Genomic DNA, 21,342 nt, shown 5'->3' with positions numbered 1-21,342 from the left:
TATAGTCACTTCACCCTACCTACATGTACAAATGACCTATAACCTGTACTACTGTTTATTATCTATGTATAGTCACTTCACCCTACCTATATGTACAAATGACCTCAACTAGCCTGTACCCCCGCACATTGACTTGTAAGAATGTCAGGATAACCCTCCTGGCATTGACAACTTACATGGAAAGCTACTGAGGACTAGAGCCACTCCTATCTGTCATGTATTTAATCTGTGTCGAGAGGAAAGTATTTGTCCTCGGGACGGGAGAGAAGCCAAAGTCATTCAGTTTAGTATTTATAGACAGTAGTGTAGTTTAGTATATCTAGACAGTGGTGTAGTTTAGTATATCTAGACAGTGGTGTAGTTTAGTATATCTAGACAGTATGGTCCTTTAGTTTAGTATTCCTAGACAGTGGTAAAGTTTAGTATATCTGGACAGTATAGTAGTTTAGTATATCTAGACAGTGGTATAGTATATATAGACAGTATGGTATTTTAGTATATCTAGACAGTAGTGTAGTTTAGTATATCTAGACAGTACTGAGGTTTAGTATATCTAGACAGTGGTGTAGTTTAGTATATCTAGACAGTAGTGTAGTTTAGTATATCTAGACAGTATGGTAGTTTAGTATATCTAGACAGTGGTGTAGTTTAGTATATCTAGACAGTATGGTAGTTTAGTATATCTAGACAGTGGTGTAGTTTAGTATATCTAGACAGTGGTGTAGTTTAGTATATCTAGACAGTAGTGTAGTTTAGTATATCTAGACAGTAGTGTAGTTTAGTATATCTAGACAGTAGTGTAGTTTAGTATATCTAGACAGTAGTGTAGTTTAGTATATCTAGACAGTAGTGTAGTGTAGTATATCTAGACAGTAGTGTAGGTTAGTATATCTAGACAGTAGTGTAGTGTAGTATATCTAGACATTAGTGTAGTGTAGTATATCTAGACAGTAGTGTAGTTTAGTATATCTAGACAGTAGTGTAGGTTAGTATATCTAGACAGTAGTGTAGTTTAGTATATCTAGACAGTAGTGTAGTTTAGTATATCTAGACAGTAGTGTAGTTTAGTATATCTAGACAGTAGTGTAGGTTAGTATATCTAGACAGTAGTGTAGGTTAGTATATCTAGACAGTAGTGTAGTTTTGTATATCTAGACAGTAGTGTAGGTTAGTATATCTAGACAGTAGTGTAGTTTAGTAAATCTAGACAGTAGTGTAGTTTAGTATTCCTAGACAGTGGTAAAGTTTAGTATATCTGGACAGTATAGTAGTTTAGTATATCTAGACAGTGGTATAGTATATATAGACAGTATGGTATTTTAGTATATCTAGACAGTAGTGTAGGTTAGTATATCTAGACAGTAGTGTAGGTTAGTATATCAAGACACTAGTGTAGTTTAGTATATCTAGACAGTAGTGTAGGTTAGTATATCTAGACAGTAGTGTAGTTTAGTATATCTAGACAGTAGTGTAGTGTAGTATATCTAGACAGTAGTGTAGTTTAGTATATCTAGACAGTAGTGTAGTGTAGTATATCTAGACAGTGGTATAGTATATATAGACAGTATGGTATTTTAGTATATCTAGACAGTGGTATAGTATATATAGACAGTATGGTATTTTAGTATATCTAGACAGTAGTGTAGGTTAGTATATCTAGACAGTAGTGTAGGTTAGTATATCAAGACACTAGTGTAGTTTAGTATATCTAGACAGTAGTGTAGGTTAGTATATCTAGACAGTAGTGTAGTTTAGTATATCTAGACAGTAGTGTAGTGTAGTATATCTAGACAGTAGTGTAGTTTAGTATATCTAGACAGTAGTGTAGTGTAGTATATCTAGACAGTGGTATAGTATATATAGACAGTAGTGTAGGTTAGTATATCTAGACAGTAGTGTAGTTTAGTATATCTAGACAGTAGTGTAGGTTAGTATATCTAGACAGTAGTGTAGGTTAGTATATCTAGACAGTAGTGTAGTTTAGTATATCTAGACAGTAGTGTAGTTTAGTATATCTAGACAGTGGTGTAGTGTAGTATATCTAGACAGTAGTGTAGTTTAGTATATCTAGACAGTAGTGTAGTGTAGTATATCTAGACAGTAGTGTAGGTTAGTATATCTAGACAGTGGTGTAGTTTAGTATATCTAGACAGTAGTGTAGGTTAGTATATCTAGACAGTAGTGTAGTTTAGTATATCTAGACAGTAGTGTAGGTTAGTATATCTAGACAGTAGTGTAGTTTAGTATATCTAGACAGTAGTGTAGGTTAGTATATCTAGACAGTAGTGTAGTTTAGTATATCTAGACAGTAGTGTAGTTTAGTATATCTAGACAGTAGTGTAGGTTAGTATATCTAGACAGTAGTGTAGTTTAGTATATCTAGACAGTGGTGTAGTGTAGTATATCTAGACAGTAGTGTAGTTTAGTATATCTAGACAGTAGTGTAGGTTAGTATATCTAGACAGTAGTGTAGTTTAGTAAATCTAGACAGTAGTGTAGTTTAGTATATCTAGACAGTGGTTTAGTTTAGTAAATCTAGAAAGTAGTGTAGTTTAGTAAATCTAGGCTGTAGTGTAGTTTAGTATATCTAGACAGTGGTTTAGTTTAGTAAATCTAGACAGAAGTGTAGTTTAGTATATCTAGACAGTAGTGTAGTTTAGTAAATCTAGACAGTAGTGTAGTTTAGTAAATCTAGACAGTATTGTAGTTTAGTAAATCTAGACAGTAGTGTAGTGTAGTATATCTAGACATTAGTGTAGTGTAGTATATCTAGACAGCAGTGTAGTTTAGTATATCTAGACAGTAGTGTAGTGTAGTATATCTAGACAGTAGTGTAGTTTAGTATATCTAGACAGTAGTGTAGTTTAGTAAATCTAGACAGTAGTGTAGTTTAGTAAATCTAGACAGTAGTGTAGTGTAGTATATCTAGACATTAGGGTAGTTTAGTATATCTAGACAGTAGTGTAGTGTAGTATATCTAGACATCAGGGTAGTTTAGTATATCTAGACAGTAGTGTAGTATATCTAGACAGTAGTGTAGTTTAGTATATCTAGATAGTAGTGTAGTTTAGTATATCTAGACAGTAGTGTAGTTTAGTAAATCTAGACAGTAGTGTAGTGTAGTATATCTAGACATTAGGGTAGTTTAGTATATCTAGACAGTAGTGTAGTGTAGTATATCTAGACACTAGTGTAGTTTAGTATATCTAGACAGTAGTGTAGTGTAGTAAATCTAGACAGTATATCTACTGGGGGTATGTATTGTTCTGTGAGGTAGCAGCTCCACCTGCTGGTTACAACGTATATTATTAGATATATTATAGTCTCTTCTTGACTTCGGTCTCCAACCTGTATCCTGGCTGGGAGAACGCCTGTGTCTATATTCATTATGTGTGTCTCTGTAGTGTCCGTGAGTGTCTCCAACCTGTATCCTGGCTGTGAGAACGTCTCTGTCTATATTCATTATGTGTGTCTCTGTAGTGTCCGTGAGTATCTCCAACCTGTATCCTGGCTGTGAGAACGTCTCTGTCTATATTCATTATGTGTGTCTCTGTAGTGTCCGTGAGTATCTCCAACCTGTATCCTGGCTGTGAGAACGTCTCTGTCTATATTCATTATGTGTGTCTCTGTAGTGTCCGTGAGTATCTCCAACCTGTATCCTGGCTGTGAGAACGTCTCTGTCTATATTCATTATGTGTGTCTCTGTAGTGTCCGTGAGTATCTCCAACCTGTATCCTGGCTGTGAGAACGTCTCTGTCTATATTCATTATGTGTGTCTCTGTAGTGTCCGTGAGTATCTCCAACCTGTATCCTGGCTGTGAGAACGTCTCTGTCTATATTCATTATGTGTGTCTCTGTAGTGTCCGTGAGTATCTCCAACCTGTATCCTGGCTGTGAGAACGTCTCTGTCTATATTCATTATGTGTGTCTCTGTAGTGTCCGTGAGTATCTCCAACCTGTATCCTGGCTGTGAGAACGTCTCTGTCTATATTCATTATGTGTGTCTCTGTAGTGTCCGTGAGTCAACCTGTATCCTGGCTGTAGTGTCCGTGAGTAGTGTCTCATCAACCTGTATCCTGGCTGTGAGAACGTCTCTGTCTATATTCATTATGTGTGTCTCTGTAGTGTCCGTGAGTATCTCCAACCTGTATCCTGGCTGTGAGAACGTCTCTGTCTATATTCATTATGTGTGTCTCTGTAGTGTCCGTGAGTATCTCCTCCCCAGACCAAGTTTGGGAAACACTCTAAGACCTAACGTCCAACCTGTATCCTGGCTGTGAGAACGTCTCTGTCTATATTCATTATGTGTGTCTCTGTAGTGTCCGTGAAACTGTCTCTCAACCTGTATCCTGGCTCTGTGACGTCTCTGTCTATATTCATTATGTGTGTCTCTGTAGTGTCCGTGAGTATCTCAACCTGTATCCTGGCTGTGAGAACGTCTCTGTCTATATTCATTATGTGTGTCTCTGTAGTGTCCGTGAGTATCTCCAACCTGTATCCTGGCTGTCTGTCGTCTCTGTCTATATTCATTATGTGTGTCTCTGTAGTGTCCTGTCTGTCTCTCTCAACCTGTATCCTGGCTGTGAGAACGTCTCTGTCTATATTCATTATGTGTGTCTCTGTAGTGTCCGTGAGTATCTCCAACCTGTATCCTGGCTGTGACTGTCGTCTCTGTCTATATTCATTATGTGTGTCTCTGTAGTGTCCGTGAGTATCTCCAACCTGTATCCTGGCTGTGAGAACGTCTCTGTCTATATTCATTATGTGTGTCTCTGTAGTGTCCGTGAGTATCTCCAACCTGTATCCTGGCTGTGAGAACGTCTCTGTCTATATTCATTATGTGTGTCTCTGTAGTGTCCGTGAGTATCTCCAACCTGTATCCTGGCTGTCTGAACGTCTCTGTCTATATTCATTATGTGTCTGTCTCTGTAGTGACCGTGAGTATCTCCAACCTGTATCCTGGCTGTGAGATCGTCTCTGTCTATATTCATTATGTGTGTCTCTGTAGTGTCCGTGAGTATCTCCAACCTGTATCCTGGCTGTGAGAACGTCTGTGTACGTAGTCGCAGTATGATGTTTGAGCCCAGCCTGACCAAGGGAGTCCTGGAAGTGTTCAGCCCCGTCACCAACGCACTCTCCTCATCCGACGACCTCGCCACCAGAGCCATCGACATCCAGAACACTAACATCAATGGTGAATACTAGTCTGACCCCCATCCTCTAACCCAGCCTTTCCCAAACTCGGTCCTCGGGACCCAAAGGGTGCATGTTTTTGTTGTTGCCCTGGCACTGCACAGCTGATTCAAATAATCAACTCATCATCAAGCTTTGAAGTCAGCTGTGTAGTACTAGGGCTGTCTCAAAACGTGCACCCTGTCTGTCCCCAGTGACTGAGTTTGTCTCTCTCTAAGACCTAACCTTTACTAGATGAGTTCCAGTCATAGAAGATCCTCCTCTAACCCCTAACCCTTAACCTTTTTGTGCTCTATTCATTAAACTCTCTCTATCTCTCTCTGTGACTGTCACTCTGTCTGTCTCTCTCTGTGACTGTCTCTGTCTGTTTCTCTGTGTGACTGTCTCTCTGTCTGTCTCTCTCTGTGACTGTCTCTCTGTCTGTCTCTCTCTGTGACTGTCTCTCTGTCTGTTTCTCTGTGTGACTGTCTCTCTCTCTATCTCTCTCTGTGACTCTCTCTGTCTGTCTCTCTCTGTGACTGTCTGTCTCTCTCTGTGACTGTCTCTCTGTCTGTCTCTCTGTGTGTCTGTCTGTCTCTCTCTGTCTCTGTCTGTCTCTCTCTGTGTATGTCTCTCTGTCTGTCTCTCTCTGTGACTGTCTCTCTCTGTGACTGTCTCTCTGTGACTGTCTCTCTCTGTGACTGTCTCTCTGTCTGTCTCTCTGTCTGTCTCTCTGTGACTGTCTCTGTGGCTGTCTCTCTGTCTCTAGGTGTAGGAGACTTCAGTGTTTGGGAGTTCAGTGGTAACCCTGTGTACTACTGTTCTTACGACTACTTTGCTGCCAACGACCCTACAGCCATCCACCTGGTGCTGTTCAGTCTGGAGGAACCCTACGAGACTCAGCTCAGCCAGGCGACATACTGGCTCAACATGTTGAAGGCCTTAACACTGCCACAGGATACTATAGGTACATACCCCCTTTTCATTGCATCATCTCAGAGCACCTGTTAAGTCATTTAAAAAGAAATATATTCTAGATCCAGTCTGTTTCACTGCTTCTAGAGCCAGTCTGTTTCACTGCTTCTAGATCCAGTCTGTTTCACTGCTTCTAGATCCAGTCTGTTTCAGATCTAGATCCAGTCTGTTTCACTGCTTCTAGAGCCAGTCTGTTTCACTGCTTCTAGAGCCAGTCTGTTTCACTGCTTCTAGATCCAGTCTGTTTCACTGCTTCTAGATCCAGTCTGTTTCACTGCTTCTAGAGCCAGTCTGTTTCACTGCTTCTAGAGCCAGTCTGTTTCACTGCTTCTAGATCCAGTCTGTTTCACTGCTTCTAGATCCAGTCTGTTTCACTGCTTCTAGATCCAGTCTGTTTCAGTCTGTTTCACTGCTTCTAGATCCAGTCTGTTTCACTGCTTCTAGAGCCAGTCTGTTTCACTGCTTCTAGATCCAGTCTGTTTCACTGCTTCTAGATCCAGTCTGTTTCACTGCTTCTAGATCCAGTCTGTTTCAGGATCTGGAAGCTCATAACTAGATGGTCAGTAGAGGTGGTGGGCAGGCAGCTCCATATCATCAGGGCGTCTGCAGCTTGTTCTCCTGACCTTAACCCTCAGTCAGACCACACATTGGTTCCACATGTTAGTCTCTCAGGATAACATCTGTAAGCCAGTCACATAGACTCACTATACCTTCACTAGTCATTTATCAAATCATCAAATATCTTTTAGTAGAAAATAATCATCCAGTATCTGTCTACTTTGCCTTGTCATATTCCCCTCATCCTCTCTAACCCTTGACCTCTCGCTCCGGACTCATCTCCTCTCTCCTATGTTGTCATGGTTCCAACCTCTCTGAACATCACATGACAGACAGTTCAGTGTTGCTTTAAGAGACTACATCCATACAGTAGAACATGGCTTGAATGAGTTTGTTAGGAATCTGACTACAGGTATAGAGGTTTAGCTTGGAGTATCCGTAGTGGAATGTTGAGCTGACCGGTAACACAGTGTGTCCGTCCCCAGCGTTTGGAGGTCGCATCCATAGCCCGCTGACGGTAGTCCTTGTGGGGACTCATGCTGACGTGGCTTGCCTGCCTCGGGGGGCTGGAGGGGAGTTTGGATACGACAAGGAGAGGCCTCTACTCAAGGAGCTCCGGAACAGGTTTGGCAACGACCTGCAGATCTCAGAGAGGCTGTTTGTGATGGACGCTGGAGCCTCCACCTCTAAAGACGTCAAACTGCTCCGGAACCACCTGCTGGAACTACGCAATAACATCGTCTCTGTAAGTTCCTACACTCTGACAGCCAATAACATCGGCTCTGTTAGTTCCTACACTCTGACAGCCAATAACATCGTCTCTGTAAGTTCCTACACTCTGACAGCCAATAACATTGGCTCTGTTAGTTCCTACACTCTGACAGCCAATAACATCGTCTCTGTAAGTTCCTACACTCTGACAGCCAATAACATCGTCTCTGTAAGTTCCTACACTCTGACAGCCAATAACATCGTCTCTGTAAGTTCCTACACTCTGACAGCCAATAACATCGTCTCTGTAAGTTCCTACACTCTGACAGCCAATAACATCGTCTCTGTAAGTTCCTACACTCTGACAGCCAATAACATGACAGCCTACTCTGACAGCCTACTACCCTTACCACTACGTACCAACATCACCCTACTACCCTTACCACTATGACAGCCACCATCACCCTAGTTCCTACACTCTGTACCACCATCACCCTACTACCCTTACCACAGCCAATACCACCATCACCCCTCCTACCCTTACCACCATCACCCCTACTAAGTTCACCACTCGACCACCATCACCCCTACTACCCTTACCACTACGTACCATCATCACCCCTTATACCCTTACCACTACATACCACCATCACCCTACTACCCTTGACAGCCAATACCACCATCACCCCTACACCTGACTTACCAATCACCCTACTACCCTTACCACTATGTACCACCATCACCCCTACTACCCTACCACTATGACACCATCACCCTACTTCCTTACCACTATGTACCACCATCACCCTACTACCCTTACCACTACATACCACCATCACCCTACTACCCTTACCACCATAACTACTACCCTCTACCCACTCGTACCCCATCACCTCTGACAGCCAATAACACTACGTTCCACCATCACCCCTACTACCCTGACACCAATAACATCACCCCTGCTACCCTTACCACTCTGACGCCAATACCACCATCACCTTACTACCCTTACCACCAATACCACAATAAGTTCCTACTACTCTTGACAGCCAATAACACCACCATCACCCCTGACAGCCCTTACCACTACTTAACCCCATCACCCAACTACCCTTACCACTATGACAGCCAACCATCGTCCCTACTACCCTTCCTACACACCATGACACCTAATAACCCTTACCACCATCACCCTACTTTGACCTTACCACTACGTACCACAATCACCCTACTACCCTTACCACTACGCACCACCATCACCCCTACTACCCTTAACATCGTCACCATCACCCTGCTACCCTTACCACTCTACCACCATCACCCCTACTACCCTTACCACTACGTACCACCATCACCCCTACTACCCTTACCACTACATACCACCATCACCCTACTACCCTTACCACTCTGACCACCATCACCCTACTACCCTTACCACTCTGACCACCATCACCCTTGCTACCCTTACCACTGTACCACCATCACCCCTACTCCTACCACTACCACCATCACCCCTACAGCCACCACCACCACCTTCACCCTACTACCCTTACCACTACGTACCACCATCACCCCTACTACCCTTACCACTACGTACCACCATCACCCCTTACTACCCTTACCACTACGTACCACCATCACCCTACTACCCTTACCACTACGTACCACCATCACCCCTACTACCCTTACCACTACGTACCACCATCACCCCTACTACCCTTACCACCATCACCCTACTACCCTTACCACTACGTACCACCATCACCCCTACTACCCTTACCACTACATACCACCATCACCCTACTACCCTTACCACTACGTACCACCATCACCCCTACTACCCTTACCACTACATACCACCATCACCCCTACTACCCTTACCACTACGTACCACCATCACCCTACTACCCTTACCACTACATACCACCATCACCCCTACTACCCTTACCACCATCACCCTACTACCCTTACCACTACATACCACCATCACCCCTACTACCCTTACCACTACATACCACCATCACCCTACTACCCTTACCACTACGTACCACCATCACCCCTACTACCCTTACCATCACCCTACTACCCTTACCACTATGTACCACCATCACCCCTACTACCCTTACCACTACGTACCACCATCACCCTACTACCCTTACCACTACATACCACCATCACCCTACTACCCTTACCACTACGTACCACCATCACCCTACTACCCTTACCACTACGTACCACCATCACCCTACTACCCTTACCACTACGTACCACCATCACCCTACTACCCTTACCACTATGTACCACCATCACCCCTACTACCCTTACCACTACGTACCACCATCACCCTACTACCCTTACCACTACGTACCACCATCACCCCTACTACCCTTACCACTATGTACCACCATCACCCTACTTCCCTTACCACTATGTGCCACCATCACCCCTACTACCCTTACCACTACGTACCATCATCACCCCTTATACCCTTACCACTACATACCACCATCACCCTACTTCCCTTACCACTACATACCACAATCACCCCTACTACCCTTACCACTACGTACCACCATCACCCTACTACCCTTACCACTACGTACCACCATCACCCCTACTACCCTTACCACTACATACCACCATCACCCTACTACCCTTACCACTACGTACCACCATCACCCCTACTACCCTTACCATCACCCTACTACCCTTACCACTATGTACCACCATCACCCCTTCTACCCTTACCACTACGTACCACCATCACCCTACTTCCCTTACATACCACCATCACCCCTACTACCCTTACCACTACGTACCACCATCACCCCTACTACCCTTACCACTACGTACCACCATCACCCCTACTACCCTTACCACCATCAGGATGATCTACCCTTACCACTACTGTACCACCATCACCCCTACTACTGTGGTTTACCACTACTGTACCACCATCACCCTACTACCCTTACCAGGGCTACATACAACAATGGTGGTCTGGACCATCACCCCTACTACCCTTACCACCATCACCCTACTAGTTTAATACTGTGTACCACCATCACCCCTACTAGTTATAATAGAGCTGCTGTACCAGGATGGTCCCTACTGTTACCACTACGTTACCACCATCACCTGTACAACCCTTACCACTGTTTCATCACCCTACTACCCTTAAAGGAGGGTGGTAGGACCATTTCCCCTACTACCCTTAACTACTGTACCACCATCACCCTACTACCCTTAGTTATAATACCACCATCACCCCTACTACCCTTACCACCATCACCCTACTACCCTTACCACTGCTGTACCACCATCACCCCTACTACCCTTACCAGTATATACCACCATCACTGTACCATCACCATCAGGACTGTTTCATTAGTTATAATCGGGCTACACTTGTCCCAAGAGCTGAGCAGTAAGTAAACTGTATTAGTTATAACCTAAAGAGTCCCCTCTATTCTACCATTAAGCATGTACAGGCCTAAGGCTCAACAGAGATGCACTAACTCCTTCCCATTTCTGTTCAGTATTTGGTCAGGACTGTTTCTATTAGTTATAATAGGGCTGCTGTACAAGGAGGGTGGTCAGGACTGTTTCTATTAGTTATAATAGGGCTGCTGTACAAGGAGGGTGGTCAGGACTGTTTCTATTAGTTATAATAGGGCTGCTGTACAAGGAGGGTGGTCAGGACTGTTTCTATTAGTTATAATAGAGCTGCTGTACAAGGAGGGTGGTCAGGACTGTTTCTATTAGTTATAATAGGGCTGCTGTACAAGGAGGGTGGTCAGGACTGTTTCTATTAGTTATAATAGAGCTGCTGTACAAGGAGGGTGGTCAGGACTGTTTCTATTAGTTATAATAGAGCTGCTGTACAAGGAGGGTGGTCAGGACTGTTTCTATTAGTTATAATAGGGCTGCTGTACAAGGAGGGTGGTCAGGACTGTTTCTATTAGTTATAATAGGGCTGCTGTACAAGGAGGGTGGTCAGGACTGTTTCTATTAGTTATAATAGGGCTGCTGTACAAGGAGGGTGGTCAGGACTGTTTCTATTAGTTATAATAGGGCTGCTGTACAAGGAGGGTGGTCAGGACTGTTTCTATTAGTTATAATAGGGCTGCTGTACAAGGAGGGTGGTCAGGACTGTTTCTATTAGTTATAATAGGGCTGCTGTACAAGGAGGGTGGTCAGGACTGTTTCTATTAGTTATAATAGGGCTGCTGTACAAGGAGGGTGGTCAGGACTGTTTCTATTAGTTATAATAGAGCTGCTGTACAAGGTGGGGTGTCCAAATATGTGGAGGTTACTTCCCTCATCAGTGTAGTCAGGCTCAGAACTTGTTCTCGCTTTGGAATCTCCACAACGAAGCACTTAATGACGAGTTTGGAGGGTACTATGGTGTTAAATGCTGAGCCACTTTAATAATGTAAAAAATATATCACTAGTCACTTTAAATTATGCCACTTTATATAATGTTGACATACCCTACACTACTCATCTCATATGTATATACTGTATTCTATACCATCTACTGCATCTTGCCTATGCCGTTCGGCCATCGCTCATCCATATATTTCTATGTACATATTCTTATTCATTCCTTTACACTTGTGTGTATAAGGTAGTTGTTGTGAAATTGTTCGATTAATTGATATTTGCCGGAACTAGAATATATTATTGTCGGAACTAGAAGCACAAGCATTTCGCTACACTCGCATTAACATCTGCTAACAATGTGTATGTGACCAATTAAATGTGATTTATTTTGTTGATTAACTGTCCTGGGAAGTCTTTTCTTGGTAGGAGGGTAGATAAATCTATATTGGTTGTTGGGAACATAGCGTGTGCCCATTCTGCCACTCTTCTCACTGCCCCAGATACATTTTCACCTTTGGCAGGAAGGTTGTTTGTGCCCAGTGTGGTGATGATGATGTTATCAGGGGTGTCAATCCTGGTTTGACTGAGTAGCTGCATTGCACTGTCAGTTGTAGGACACCAGAACTTATACACCAGGTGTCCAGGGAATCATCTCTCCTGACCAAGAGCTTCCCATTTTAATCGATAAAGATTGCAGTTGTGGGTAGTTGTTTGGGTGGAGCAGACTGGGAGGCTGTTATTCTGACCTGGGCTGAAGCAGACTGGGAGGTTGACCTGGGCTGAAGCAGACTGGGAGGTTGACCTGGGCTGGAGCAGACTGTGCTGGAGCAGACTGGGAGGCTGTTATTCTGACCTGGGCTGAAGCAGACTGGGAGGTTGACCTGGGCTGAAGCAGACTGGGAGGCTGGTATTCTGACCTGGGCTGAAGCAGACTGGGAGGTTGACCTGGGCTGAAGCAGACTGGGAGGTTGACCTGGGCTGGAGCAGACAGGAAGGCTGGTAGGTTGACCTGGGCTGGAGCAGACTGGGAGGTTGACCTGGGTTGGAGCAGATTGAGAGGTTGACCTGGGCTGGAGCAGACTGAAAGGTTGACCTGGGCTGGAGCAGACTGGGAGGCTGGTATTCTGGGCTGGAGCAGACTGGTAGGCTGGTTGGCTAACCTGGGCTTGAGCAGACTGGGAGGCTGGTATTCTGGGCTTGAGCAGACTGGGAGGCTGGTTGGCTAACCTGGGCTGGAGCAGACTGGGAGGCTGGCTGACCTTGCAGCTGACCTGGGACTTGAGCAGACTGGGAGGCTGGTTGGTTTGACCTGGGCTGGAGCAGACTGGGAGGCTGGTTGGCTGACCTGGGCTGGAGCAGACTGGGAGGCTGGTTGGCTGACCTGGGCTGGAGCAGACTGGGAGGCTGGTTGGCTGACCTGGGCTGGAGCAGACTGGGAGGCTGGTTGGCTAACCTGGGCTGGAGCAGACAGGAAGGCTGGTGCAGTGTCATCGGGCTGTGTGATGGAGGCCATGCTGGTCTCAGGTTCTGCCTTTGTTGTAGCAAGCTGGTGGACATGTTCTCTAGATGCAGAGGACATCATGACCAGCTGCTGGTTGAGGGTGTTAATGTACTTATTTCCATAGCAATGCTGGTGATGTTGGCTACAATGTTGCAACAGAAGCCTACCTTGTTTTTGGTATTATTTGTCTTTAGAGAAATGGGACTTATGACACATTGAGTCCAAAAGGTTTTTTGAAATCAACGTGGAATGAGAATGAGAATGACTCGTTTAGTTTGTTTGCCAATTAGGCTGTGCAGGGTGAATACGTGGTCTGTTGTACGCTAATTTGGTAAGAAGCCAATTTGACATTTGCTCAGTACATTGTTTTGGCTGAGTAGATGTATGAGTCTGCTGTTAATGATAACGCAGAGGATTTTCCCAAGGTTTCTTTTGACGCATATCCCACGGTAGTTATTAGGGTCAAATTTGTTAAGTCCCTCTCTCTGCCCTCTCTCTGACAGACCTGTAGTCCCATGTCGGCCCTTTCAGAGTGTCTGGTCTCGACCCTGCCCTCCTGGAGGAAAATGAGTGGCCCTAACCAGCTGACGTCATGGCAACAGTTTGTCTCTGATGTCCAGGAACACATCAACCCACTGGTCAGCGAGGAGCACCTCCGAGGGGTCGCACAGCAGCTCCACAGCATGGGAGAGGTACACACACACACACACACACACAGCAGCTCCACAGCATGGAGAGGTACACACACACACACACACACACACACAGCAGCTCCACAGCATGGGAGACACACACACACACACACACACACACACACACACACACACACACACACAGCAGCTCCACAGCATGGAGAGGTACACACACACACACACACACACACACACACACACACAGCAGCTCCACAGCATGGGAGAGGTACACACACACACACACACACACACACACACACACACACACACACACACACACACACACACACACACACACACACACACACACACACACACACACACACACACAGCAGCTCCACAGCATGGAGAGGTACACACACACCCTATTATACAAACGTCCGAACTTCAACGTAAGTCGAGTGCACCTCAAATAGTGTCAAGGATCCGTATTCAACCCAGGATACTCCTCTATTCAGTGTCTGTGTTGTGAGGTTCTGGTTCCTGCCACCAGGTGTCACTGTTTAGCAGTGTGCTCCTCCTTCTGGAAACAGTGATTGTCTGTCCTGCCTTGTACTTCACGCAATTCAATACCAGATTATATTTGATATGCTAACTTCATTCATTCTTACTCTTCTCTCTCTCTCTCTCTCTCTCTCTCTCTCTCTCTCTCTCTCTCTCTCTCTCTCTCTCTCTCTCTCTGTCTCTCTCTCTCCATCTCTCTCTTGCTCTATCCATCTCTCTCTCACTCAATTCAATTGAAGGACTTTATTCTCATGGGAAACATATGTTTACATTGCCAAAGCAAGTGAAATAGATAATAAACAAAAGTGAAATAAACAATAGTGAACAGTAAATATTACTGTTCCAAAACAATAAACACATTTCAAATGTCATATTATGTCTATATACAGTGTTGTAACGATGTGCAAATAGTTAAAGGGAAAATAAGAAATATAAATATGGGTTGTATTTACAATGGAGTTTGTTCTTCACTGGTTGACCTTTTCTTGTGGCAACAGGTCACAAATCTTGCTGCTGTGAAGTCGCACTGTGGAATTTCATCACAATTGGATTTGTTTTTGAATACTTTGTGGGTCTGTGTAATCTGAGGGAAATATGTGTCTTTAACATGGTCATACGTTGGCAGGAGGTTAGGAAGTTCAGTTTCCTCATCATATTAGACCAACAAAATTGGTTCCTTCTACCTACATGGTGCTGAACCTTGGTTCTTTCTACCTACTTGGTACTGAACCTTGGTTCCTTCTACCTACATGGTACTGAACCTTGGTTCTTTCTCTCTACTTGGTGCTGAACCTTGGTTCCTTCTACCTACATGGTGCTGAACCTTGGATCCTTCTACCTACATGGTGCTGAACCTTGGTTCCTTCTACCTACATGGTGCTGAACCGTGGATCCTTCTACCTACATGGTACTGAACCTTGGTTCCTTCTACCTACATGGTACTGAACCTTGGTTCTTTCTACCTACTTGGTGCGGAACCTTGGTTCCTTCTACCTACATGGTACTGAACCTTGGATCCTTCTACCTACATGGTACTGAACCTTGGTTCTTTCTACCTACTTGGTGCTGAACCTTGGTTCCTTCTACCTACATGGTACTGAACCTTGGTTCTTTCTACCTACTTGGTGCTGAACCTTGGTTCCTTCTACCTACTTGGTGCTGAACCTTGGTTCCTTCTACCTACATGGTACTGAACCTTGGTTCTTTCTACCTACTTGGTGCTGAACCTTGGTTCCTTCTACCTACTTGGTGCTGAACCTTGGTTCCTTCTACCTACTTGGTGCTGAACCTTGGATCCTTCTACCTACATGGTACTGAACCTTGGTTCCTTCTACCTACATGGTGCTGAACCTTGGTTCCTTCTACCTACATGGTACTGAACCTTGGTTCTTTCTACCTACTTGGTGCTGAACATTGGATCCTTCTACCTACATGGTACTGAACCTTGGTTCTTTCTACCTACTTGGTGCTGAACCTTGGATCCTTCTACCTACATGGTACTGAACCTTGGTTCCTTCTACCTACATGGTGCTGAACCTTGGTTCCTTCTACCTACATGGTACTGAACCTTGGTTCAGGGACGGTGGGAGAGATATCAGCCAATCACATGGAGACGCACGAGCAGTTATTGTAACGTCATCCCAGTTCATTCACAATGATCGGGAACTATTTCACACTGGGAAGATTTTTACATGCCACCCTTAACTAGGGGCGGCAGGGTAGCCTAGTGGTTAGAGCGTTGGACTAGTAACCAAAAGGTTGCAAGTTCAAATCCCCGAGCTGACAAGGTACAAATCTGTCGTTCTGCCCCTGAATAGGCAGTTAACCCACTGTTCCCAGGCCGTCATTGAAAATAAGAATTTGTTCTTAACTGACTTGCCTGGTTAAATAAAGGTATGAAAAGAAAAAAAAAACTATGGACAATTTATTTGTGACTATACATCTCTCTCTCCCCCGTGCTTTCTCTCCCTCATTTTGTGTCCATCTCTCTCTCTTCCCCGTCCTCCAAACAGATCAACCTGATGCAGAGTGAGACGGTGCAGGATGTGATGGTGTTGGAGCCTCGCTGGCTGTGTAGTGGGGTGTTAGCCCGCCTCCTCTCTGTGGACACGCCTAAAGCCATCCACCACTACAGGGGGCGCTACAGACTAGAGGAGATACAGGCTCTGGCCCCAGAGAGCGACGTGGACGAACTGCTACAGGTCAGAGACAGTCATCATTACTAAGACGGGGAACTGTTAGCATCTCCCATAGGAAAACTTAGAGACCATGCTAACACAAGCTGGGCATGCATAGGTGTATACGTCAAGTATACCACAATGCAACATGTTAGCATCTCCCATAGGAAAACATGTCACACTTACTCCCCAGTCCTTATCAATGCGACCATGCTAACACAAGCTGGGCATGCATAGGTGTATACGTCAAGTATACCACAATGCAACATGTTAGCATCTCCCATAGGAAAACTTAGCGACCATGCTAACACAAGCTGGGCATGCATAGGTGTATACGTCAAGTATACCACAATGCAACATGTTAGCATCTCCCATAGGAAAACATGTCACACTTAGCGACCATGCTAACACAAGCTGGGCATGCATAGGTGTATACCGTCAAGTATACCACAATGCAACATGTTAGCATCTCCCATAGGAAAACATGTCACACTTAGCGACCATGCTAACACAAGCTGGGCATGCATAGGTGTATACCGTCAAGTATACCACAATGCAACATGTTAGCATCTCCCATAGGAAAACATGTCACACTTAATGACCATGCTAACACAAGCTGGGCATGCATAGTTGTATACCATCAAGTATAACACAATGCAACACGTTAGCATCTCCCACAGGAAGACATTGAATGCGTCCATGCTAATCCTCTCTTACGACAGGTGCTGGATGCCATGGACGTCATATCAATGTGCGTGACTCCCGTGACCTGACCAACCCTGGCATGGTGGATGTCCCCGCCCTGATCAAGACCAACACTCTCCACCACTCCTGGACGGAGGAAGAGGAGGAGGACGATGTCCTGATCTACGGAGGGGTCATGACTGGTTCCTGCTGAACACCTCACACCTTTCCCCTGTGGACTGTTCCACAAGCTACAGGTACATGCTTTGATTCATCAATACTGTCTGAATGACTCCCCAGTCCTTATCAATACAGTCTGAATGACTCCCCAGTCCCTATCAATACTGTCTGAATGACTCCCCAGTCCTTATCAATACTGTCTGAATGACTCCCCAGTCCTTATCAATACTGTCTGAATGACTCCCCAGTCCTTATCAATACTGTCTGAATGACTCCCCAGTCCTTATCAATACTGTCTGAATGACTCCCCAGTCCTTATCAATACTGTCTGAATGACTCCCCAGTCCTTATCAATACTGTCTGAATGACTCCCCAGTCCTTATCAATACTGTCTGAATGACTCCCCAGTCCTTATCAATACTGTCTGAATGACTCCCCAGTCCTTATCAATACTGTCTGAATGACTCCCCAGTCCTTATCAATACTGTCTGAATGACTCCCCAGTCCTGTCTGAATATCAATACTGTCTGAATGACTCCCCAGTCCTTATCAATACTGTCTGAATGACTCCCCAGTCCTTATCAATACTGTCTGAATGACTCCCCAGTCCTTATCAATACTGTCTGAATGACTCCCCAGTCCTTATCAATACTGTCTGAATGACTCCCCAGTCCTTATCAATACTGTCTGAATGACTCCCCAGTCCTTATCAATACTGTCTGAATGACTCCCCAGTCCTTATCAATACTGTCTGAATGACTCCCCAGTCCTTATCAATACTGTCTGAATGACTCCCCAGTCCTTATCAATACTGTCTGAATGACTCCCCAGTCCTTATCAATACTGTCTGAATGACTCCCCAGACTCCCCAGTCCTTATCAATACTGTCTGAATGACTCCCCAGTCCTTATCAATACTGTCTGAATGACTCCCCAGTCCCTATCAATACTGTCTGAATGACTCCCCAGTCCTTATCAATACTGTCTGAATGACTCCCCCAGTCCCTATCAATACTGTCTGAATGACTCCCCAGTCCTTATCAATACTGTCTGAATGACTCCCCAGTCCTTATCAATACTGTCTGAATGACTCCCCAGTCCTTATCAATACTGTCTGAATGACTCCCCAGTCCCTATCAATACTGTCTGAATGACTCCCCAGTCCTTATCAATACTGTCTGAATGACTCCCCAGTCCTTATCAATACTGTCTGAATGACTCCCCAGTCCTTATCAATACTGTCTGAATGACTCCCCAGTCCTTATCAATACTGTCTGAATGACTCCCCAGTCCTTATCAATACTGTCTGAATGACTCCCCAGTCCTTATCAATACTGTCTGAATGACTCCCCAGTCCTTATCAATACTGTCTGAATGACTCCCCAGTCCTTATCAATACTGTCTGAATGACTCCCCAGTCCCTATCAATACTGTCTGAATGACTCCCCAGTCCTTATCAATACTGTCTGAATGACTCCCCAGTCCTTATCAATACTGTCTGAATGACTCCCCAGTCCTTATCAATACTGTCTGAATGACTCCCCAGTCCTTATCAATACTGTCTGAATGACTCCCCAGTCCCTATCAATACTGTCTGAATGACTCCCCAGTCCTTATCAATACTGTCTGAATGACTCCCCAGTCCTTATCAATACTGTCTGAATGACTCCCCAGTCCTTATCAATACTGTCTGAATGACTCCCCAGTCCTTATCAATACTGTCTGAATGACTCCCCAGTCCTTATCAATACTGTCTGAATGACTCCCCAGTCCCTATCAATACTGTCTGAATGACTCCCCAGTCCCTATCAATACTGTCTGAATGACTCCCCAGTCCTTATCAATACTGTCTGAATGACTCCCCAGTCCTTATCAATACTGTCTGAATGACTCCCCAGTCCTTATCAATACTGTCTGAATGACTCCCCAGTCCTTATCAATACTGTCTGAATGACTCCCCAGTCCTTATCAATACTGTCTGAATGACTCCCCAGTCCCTATTGAATATGCTGCCATCTGGGATGCTCTGGAGTATGTTTCTTCTCCCAGAATGAATAGTATGCTGTTGTCATGTTTCCTGACCTCTGACCTCCAGGTGAACCTGTGTCGCTGGAGCCACCAGCAGCGCCCTGAGGACGACACAGGGGAGGGGCCTGACGGAGACATCCGCCTCTGGACCAATGGGGCAAAGGTGAGCCAAGGCGGAGCGGAGGCCATGATCCTATTGGTCAACCACGGCCAAGGGGTGGAGATTCAGGTCAGAGGTCACGACAGCGAACGGGCCAAGTGTTACACCCTCCTGGACACCATGGTTACCATCACAGAGTCGCTCCTGTCCTCCACCCTCCCTGGCCTCCTCAGCGCCCGGTACTACCTCAGCCCCCAGCAGCTCAGAGAGCATCACGGTCCCGTTATGATCTACCAGCCTAAAGACTTCCTGAAGGCTCAGACCCAGAGAGAGACCAGCCTCACCAACACCATGGGGGGGTACAGGGAGAGCTTCAGCAGTATCCTCGCCTTGGGCTGTACTGAAGTCTATAGTCAGGGTAGTCTGTGTGCAGATGTCCACATCTCAGAGGTCAGCCTGCTGGCCAGGAGGAAGCTGTGTCGTCTTTTAGACCCTCCTGATGCGCTGGGGAAGGACTGGTGTCTGCTGGCTATGAACCTGGGTCTCACCTACCTGGTGGCCAAACACAGCTCCACCCCCAACGGGACCCCAATCAATGGGGGCCCTGCCCCAGACAATGACCCCGCCCTCCTGGCCAGCCCCACGGCAGCGCTGCTCCTGGATTGGTCAGCCCGTCCAGACAGCACGGTGGGGTTGTTGATGTGGAAGCTGCGTGAGTTGGGGAGGCGTGACGCTGCTGACTTCCTGTTAAAGACCTCGCCTGTCTTCAGGGTCAACGTAGAGGGTGTGGCTAGGGGAAGGGGAAGAGCCTGTAACGGTGGCACCTCCTACAACTCCATCAGCTCAGTCATCTCCCGATGAGACGGGTGTAATCCCTGGGAACCAAGAAACACAGGGACAAACCTGAACGGGGTTTACTTTTTCCGTTGCAAAACATTTTGCTTCAGTGTGCGCTATTGAATACACACCATGTCCTGGATCAGAACAGCTTCCGCTCATCCTGATCTGGCCCACCAGGGGAGAAGATTAGAAACTGATCCTAGATCAGAGTGGGGAAACTAACTGTGTCCTGTCCTCAGAGTGAGGCTGGGCGAACTAGGGCTGACGAACCAACCAACACCATGTGCAATCTAATCTTTCCCAGGGTTTAGTGTTAGTTCTTTCCTGTTAACCCCTAGGTCACTGATGCTCTGTGAGACTGATGCTCTGTGCACATCCAGTATCCATATGGCTCCCCTCCTCTCTTCTCCTAGTCTCCTCCTGTCCTCTCCTCCTCCTCCTCCTGTCCTCCTCTCCTCCTCCTCCTGTCCTCCTCTCCTCCTCCTCCTGTCCTCCTCTCCTCCTCCTCCTGTCCTCCTCTCCTCCTCCTCCTGTCCTCCTCTCCTCCTCCTCCTGTCCTCCTCTCCTCCTCCTCCTGTCCCCCTCTCCCCCTTCTCCTGTCCTCCTCTCCCCCCCTCCCCCTCCTCCTCCTCCCTCCCTCTCCTCCTCCTCCTGTCCTCCTCCCCTCTCCTCCTCCTCCTGTCCTCCTCTCCTCCTCCTCCTGTCCCCCTCTCCTCCTCCTCCTGTCCTCCTGTCCCCCTCTCCCCCTCCTCCTGTCCCCCTCTCCCCCTTCTCCTGTCCTCCTCTCCTCCTCCTCCTCTCCTCCTCCTCCTGTCCTCTCCTCCTTTTTCTCCTG

At 45.8% G+C, this 21,342-nt stretch overlaps 1 protein-coding gene across 1 annotated transcript in view; it reads left to right on the top strand.

Annotated features, from left to right (window-relative positions):
* The window catches only part of dapk1 (death-associated protein kinase 1), a 185,911-nt gene extending 164,797 nt beyond the window's left edge, over window positions 1-21,114 (top strand). The window contains 9 exon segments of the mRNA XM_064937941.1: window positions 5,009-5,194; window positions 5,942-6,139; window positions 7,191-7,450; window positions 13,807-13,995; window positions 16,512-16,700; window positions 17,399-17,434; window positions 17,437-17,559; window positions 17,561-17,617; window positions 19,635-21,114. Of these exon segments, the coding sequence (XP_064794013.1) occupies window positions 5,009-5,194; window positions 5,942-6,139; window positions 7,191-7,450; window positions 13,807-13,995; window positions 16,512-16,700; window positions 17,399-17,434; window positions 17,437-17,559; window positions 17,561-17,617; window positions 19,635-20,528 (2,132 nt within the window). The 3' untranslated portion in view covers window positions 20,529-21,114.
* The last annotated feature ends 228 nt before the right edge of the window (window positions 21,115-21,342 follow it).

Source organism: Oncorhynchus masou, chromosome 25, assembly GCF_036934945.1.
Source record: "Oncorhynchus masou masou isolate Uvic2021 chromosome 25, UVic_Omas_1.1, whole genome shotgun sequence".
In the NCBI taxonomy this organism is placed as follows: Eukaryota; Metazoa; Chordata; class Actinopteri; order Salmoniformes; family Salmonidae; genus Oncorhynchus; species Oncorhynchus masou.
The sequence above is the reverse complement of the archived record's forward strand: the minus strand, read 5'-3'. Positions and strand labels throughout refer to the sequence as shown.